At 46.9% G+C, this 6,243-nt stretch overlaps 1 protein-coding gene across 2 annotated transcripts; it reads left to right on the forward strand.

The window, feature by feature from the left end:
• The first annotated feature begins 347 nt into the window (after nt 1-347).
• Nucleotides 348-5,576, forward strand: midn (midnolin). Of its 2 annotated transcripts, none has more exons than XM_060067040.1 (4): nt 348-620; nt 2,585-2,813; nt 4,232-4,319; nt 4,492-5,576. In XM_060067040.1, exons 2-4 carry the CDS (start codon nt 2,593-2,595, stop codon nt 4,567-4,569), a joined length of 387 nt encoding a protein of 128 aa, XP_059923023.1. In that variant the 5' UTR covers nt 348-620; nt 2,585-2,592; the 3' UTR covers nt 4,570-5,576. The 2 variants fall into 2 exon arrangements, with proteins under 2 accessions (XP_059923023.1, XP_059923024.1); XM_060067041.1 differs by lacking the exon at nt 348-620 and adding an exon at nt 1,263-2,207.
• The last annotated feature ends 667 nt before the right edge of the window (nt 5,577-6,243 follow it).

Here is a 6,243-nt window from a genome sequence, read left to right on the forward strand (position 1 = left end):
GCCCGGTGACAACTTTTTTTTCTCTCTCCTGTCGTCAAAAAACGGCAACGCCCCTGATAACAGCAAGGCGTTCAATTCATTGACTAGTGGTTAAGGTGGACCAGGGTTATGATTCCTTACATCACATATACTCCATTAGCATATTCTCTACGAAACCTTATATATTTAACGTTTTAAACTATTATAAATACTGCACCCGAGAAAATAAAGTCCTTACATGAAAAACGTATTCCACTAGATTCAAGCGGGGAAAAGGACGTCTGCGCCTGGACGACCTTAAATCCCATGCTGACTAAACACAGTGCGTCTCTCCTCCCCTCCACTCGCCTTGCTTTAAGTATCTCGCCTCTGTTACTGCGTTGTTACCAACAAAACCTGCAGCGAGGAAACACATCAAAGACATCTCATGAGGACCTACATGGAGCCTCTTATTGTCGAGGAATACACATCGCTCTATTGACCTGGCTCGGCTTTTTCGGCTATTTGGATAAAGGCCCAGGGAAGAGTTTTTGGTTTTGTTTTTTTTGCATTTTTTGTGTCTTTTATCCCAAAGCTGGGGAAACATATTGGAACGTCAGAGACTTTTACGCGAAGCTTTAAAGTTTTCGCCACAATAATTGGTAAGGGCTTTCGCCACCGATACCTCAGCACATTTTTAGACCTGTACTGTTGTCACGTTATCCATATAAAGCTGTAACCCTTACATGACTGTGTTGAGGATTACAAATGAAATCGTAACCTATTACATCGTGATGTATGCCTTTAGAAATGACCTATAGGCTGAGTGTAACACTTGGAAGATATTGCAGCTTTTCTACCGGTGCAAGGCAGCGTCAGTATATCCGTACAGTATAAAGCATGTGGGGAAGCAATATTCTCGCCTAACATGTAATGGGCATATTCTATACATAGTGCATAGACTGACTGTAATCTATGCAGCCACTCTAATTATGGAGCGAATTAGTGGCGTTCAGCAGATGCAGATGATCCCCGACCATGTCCTAAAATCACAAGCTTATTGGACAATAACCCTTAATTGATATACTGAGACAAGACTAGCCTATCCTTTGAGAACTGGACTTTGAATTTCTGAATTCAATGGACTTCTGAATTTGATGACTAAATTGATCAGAGCTATAATACAGGACTATTGAATGCCCCCCCCCCCACCTCCCTCTGGTTCCAAGTTTGCTGTCAGGCTTCAGCACAATGCAGGTCTTGTATCAGCACCGTAAAACTCCACCTGTTTCACCTGTGAAGAGTCGCCCATCTGCCGCTGGGGGGCGCTGTAGTATCTTTATGTAGACTATACAGCTCATCCACATCGTTCCCATCGTAATGTATATGCATGGGCCCACTGCGAAATGATCTCCCCCGATTGTTAAATATGAGTTACGCTCATTTGATGATACAGCAAAGTAAGAAATGGAAAACACGAATTACTAATTGGGACTGTCATTTTGAGGTTTAGTTTAAAATTCCAATGAGACATCAGATAGGCCTACGCGACATTTGGGCCTACGGACCACTGCCACGATGGAAGCTCTGATGCTCCAACTCCAACGCACCTAGATATAACCACCTGACGCCCTGATGTGCTTTGCGTTCTCGGTTCGCTCGTCATCGCGGGCTGTCACCCGCTCACCCCCTCGTCAGATTTCACAGCGCCAAGTCCCACACTGAAACGGCCTGTTTGAATCTGTGTAATAATGTTCACGTTAAAGCCAGTGTAAACTGCATTCATTTGCTAATTTTGCTACCTATCCCATATATGCCATGATCCCATTGGGCGTCCAAAAGCTCTGAGGTAATGTAGTATTGGGACAGATTTCGCTATCATTCATCATGAATGGCCGGGTCTTGTCGGCTCTCCACGTGGGAGCGGATAACTTTGTTTAATTGGTTAAGGGCGTCCGCCGCTCGTCAGCGTCCTCTAGGTGCTCTCGTGTGATTGGACAATGGTCCTCGCGGCTGTGGGCGTGCCTTATCTCCGGTGGAAGTAACGTACTTTGTGCTCATGTCCATTGTCGAGGTTTCCTTGGAGCTGCTGTGGGGAAGTCTACGAGCGCACGACGGATAGCCGATCTGTACAAGGCTCTGCGGGTGAAATATCATGCATTTAGCCTTTTAGAAGCTCGAAGACTTATTGGAATTGGAAAGATATACTTCTCCTATCTCGACCTGTCCTCGTATTTTTCTATTCCAAGGTAACGATCCGTATTCCTTAAATGAAAAGGGTCTTTTTCGGGACAACTACTCGTATTTCTGTGTTCATACGATCTGTGTAGCTTCGGGGGAATCAGAGACGCCGCACTTTGGAGTAGATGCGTCGAGAAACAAAAACACAATAGCTTGACTCTTCTTGGAATTGTTATTCGGATGAAAATAACGGGGAGAAGCGGACTTTCTGATCGACTCTACTCAATGGGAAGATACCTCTAGACCGTCCTAAATTCTCGCATTCGCACTCAGATCCATGCCTTAACACGGGAGACCTTTCCCCCATTGAACGGACCTATACGCACACCGACCCTCACCCGTATTCTGCCCGTCTCGTCTCCCCCGTCCCCCCCGACCCGTGCAGGCTATCGAATGGACCAACACCCCAGCGCCCGCAGCTGCACCAGCCGAGGGGCTCCGTCCTGCGAGGCCGTCCCGAGTGAACCCTCCATGAATTTGTACATCCATTCCACTACCGGCACACGCTTCGAGCTGTCCATCCCCTCCGAGGAGACCGTAGAGGGGCTGAAGAGGAGGCTGTCCCAGAAACTCAAAGTACCCAAGGAGCGACTGGCGCTGCTGCACAAAGAGACGTGAGTAGACCCGTATTCGTTTTACGTGTTTTTAATGTAAAAGTGTGGGCTACTTTCATCAGTAACTAAAGTTGTGGGGGTCTTCAGGGGCGACGTCGGTCGCTCTGTAAGCACCACGTTCGAGGGGGGATGTTATTGACTGGCAGGACGCACTGGATTGGAATTACGCATAGGACGTATCGGTCACTGGAGCTGGACTGATAAGACGATTCATAAGGTTGTGTCAATAAACCAGTTAGTCATTACAAAGCTGAATTCGAGTCATTTGCTTGTGTCGACAAAGGGGACGTATTGGATGACGCCTTAAAGTGCTGTGAGCAATATATTCGATAGAACCCCCCTTTTTGTTGGTGTAAATGGACTTACATTTTTGGCTTTTCATTGTATGTTAGCCTACTTTTGCCGACAAGAGACACTATTTGATTTTAATACACCACCCGGGTCAGGGCACAATCCTAGTCGTGCTCAAAGCTATTTCCTGCAGAGGAGAATTAGGACTACAGCGAGCGGCTTTCCCAGCTCCGTGGGTTTCCTTGGACGCGTTGTGCAGCAGGATAGGCTTTCCCATACCTCCCTTTCTCATTCCTCCCTTTCACGTTTCCCTTTCACGCCCCGTCTGCTTTATTCAGCGCAAAGAGGACCGGGCCTCTAAAACAGCTCCGAGCTGCGGCTCTGCTGTTTTGATTAAAGGACCCTGTGTGGACAATGGATGTGGTTAAACAACACACTTCCCTTTATTACTTACCGCTAGTAGAAACTACGCTATTACCATATTCTAATGAGCTAACAATTATGCCAGTGGGCGAAGGGGGGGGGGGGTTAAACCTCTCCCCCTTACCTTAGAACAGTCTCTGCAACATGTAATTAGAAAATGCTAAATTTGCGCTGCTTCTGTGATACCGGACTTGCTTCATAGTAATTCTAATTCTGGCCTGGGTGCATCATCGTTACCTTGCAAGAAAAGCTTTATTTATGTATTTATTTTACACTTTTTAATGTGTTGCATTTCAATTCTTTATTGAACCACATACAAATTGATCGAATCCTCAGCTTTCAATTAACAACACAATTCAATATGTTTGCCCCTTCATTTACGATACTTGACAATAACTAGCCATCCTTTCAACTTTCACCCTGTGCCTTTGAATACTCTACGATAAAGCTCCACTTTGGATCATGGCAGCAGTGCCCAATCGCCCTTCAAACCGTTTGTGGAGCCTCAGTATTGTTGGGACTGCATTATGACAGCCCGATCAATAGCTCTTTTATTCCGGGAGCTTTTCCCCCCCGCTCGACTCTTTCGCAAACTAGTTTTGAGGTCTGACTGCCTTCCCGGGCTGAAGGGTGTTTGTATTTTGGAGGAGAGACGATATTGTTGGCATGCACTAATTGTAGGGTTCTTTCTCCCAACCCTGCAGGCGACTAAGTTCGGGCAAACTCCAGGATCTGGGGATCTTAGATGGGAGCAAGTTGACACTTGTTCCAACTGTTGAAGCAGGCTTAATGGTAAGAATCTGCACACTCTGTCCTTTTGGAGTGGGAAGCAGGATAGTTATTGGGATCGCTTCATGTCATCAAGGGCAATATTATGTTATTACCATTGTGTTTTCCATTTGAGACATAACCACTAATGCTATTTTGTTCTTTTTGTTGTTCCCGTTGCCTTCGTCCAATGTAGTCTCAAGCATCGCGACCCGAGCAGTCCGTCATGCAAGCCTTGGAGAGCCTCACAGAAACACAGGTAAGGTGTATGTGACTGTCTGCATGCTGTTGTTTTAAGCCGGAAATTTGAATGACGTGTTGGTAGTTGGGCGTGTGCACGATGAGATGCGCTGTTGACGCGTTGAAGAGAGCCGAAAGGCAGAGAAATCTGCATAGAGACCTCTTACCAAAGTCTCAAAAGAAGTCTAATCAAAGGGGACATCCTGCATCGAATAAGCAGAAGTGCCCTTGCAACATTCGTATGCTTGCAGGTTTGACGTAATCTTTGCTCTCAACGATAACCCCTTTTTGTTTGCCTGTTGCCATAGTCTTACCTCAGTCGTGTTTCGCTCTCGGCTACAGAAACCTAGACGCTTACATGGCACTAACGCTAACCGTTTCCAGGAAGCGGCTCTGTTATCTCACTCACTCATAGATAGATTGAGGGTCTTGGGTTGTCCAGATGGCAGCCTCTGCAGTCAATATTAGCATATGATTCCTGGAAGCCTAGTGTGTAGCCTGGGCTTCAGACTGAGTGTGCACCTGAATGAGGTGGCGCGGGGATCTGGGATAGCGATTGAGTGCAGCCCGCATTTGAGTCAGTGCGGCATGACTCACCGGCGGTGATCAATAGTGAAAGTGAGGCGAGATAAGGCGTGAGTTCTTGAGCGAGGCAAACAAGGTCGAGAGCCCTCAGACAGCAGCTGGGGTGACGTGCGGTATGCTCTCCACAGCTGACTTGACTGAATGACTGACCGAAGGGCGACTTCCTCTGTAGCCGGCTTGGGTAACCTTGAAAAAATCCACGTAACCGCATCCGCAACGACCATCACACGCCAGCTGACGTTGCGTCAGCAGCATTAAGCGATGGCGAAAAAGACATTTCTGAAATAAAATGCGTCACCCCCCGATGCCTATGTGCTTACATCCTGGGTGTGTTAATCGGAAGGATCACTCGACTGTCATTCACTGTTTCTCTGTAAGAACCCTGGTTTTGGTGGTTAGTTGTTGGTGTGTCATGATTGTTATCACTTCATACCCTGTTGATTTGTATAGGTCTGACATCCGTTTGTGCGTGCGTGCGCGCGTGCGTTCAGAGACGCTCGCGCTCGGCATGCTTTCTAACACTGTGGCAGCAGTTGACTAATAGAGGATGTGTGCGTATGTGTGTGCATGCTTTTTGGGTTTGCGGTGGGCCGGACGCCCTGATTTCCAATCACTGCGTAACCTATGTCGTCGTACCTCAGACAGGATCTTAATACCGGTCACTTTCAAGCGCTATCTTTCCCTCTTGCCCGAGCCCTGATGGATCAGATCTAATGCTATATTAAAACAGCGCATGTGGTATGATGCTCATGTTATAAAGTGTATTTCCTGTACGTTGTTAGCAACGGACCCATTGTGGAACCGCGTAAGAAGAGAAAGAAAGGCTAGCCAGGTAAAGCGTCGCAACGGACGCATTAGAGTCTTCGAGTGTTCTCATCCGGGGTAATTGATTCCTCTCTATAATTGATGAGTTGGAAACGGAAAGTTATGGATTACGCGGTTACTAGCACAAGTTTAGAGAATACGAACCAAAAGATTTCCTCCCGTTTCCTCTCCCACTTCGGGGGGCTATCAAAAATCAATCAATGCACTTAGTTCTTAAAAGTGTCTGGGTAGGATAACTGATATTCCCACGCGCCCCAAAATAGCCAGCATGAGATGCGGTTTTGGATGCTAGCTAGCA

The sequence above is a fragment of the Gadus macrocephalus genome, chromosome 12 (assembly GCF_031168955.1).
Source record: "Gadus macrocephalus chromosome 12, ASM3116895v1".
Taxonomy (NCBI): domain Eukaryota; kingdom Metazoa; phylum Chordata; class Actinopteri; order Gadiformes; family Gadidae; genus Gadus; species Gadus macrocephalus.

Coding starts and splice junctions, on each gene's coding strand:
- midn (XM_060067040.1), top strand. CDS start 2,593: ATGGACCAACACCCCAGCGCCCGCAGCTGCACCAGCCGAGGGGCTCCG. Junction 2,814..4,231: donor GCGCTGCTGCACAAAGAGAC/GTGAGTAGACCC, acceptor CCAACCCTGCAG/GCGACTAAGTTCGGGCAAAC. Junction 4,320..4,491: donor CTGTTGAAGCAGGCTTAATG/GTAAGAATCTGC, acceptor CGTCCAATGTAG/TCTCAAGCATCGCGACCCGA.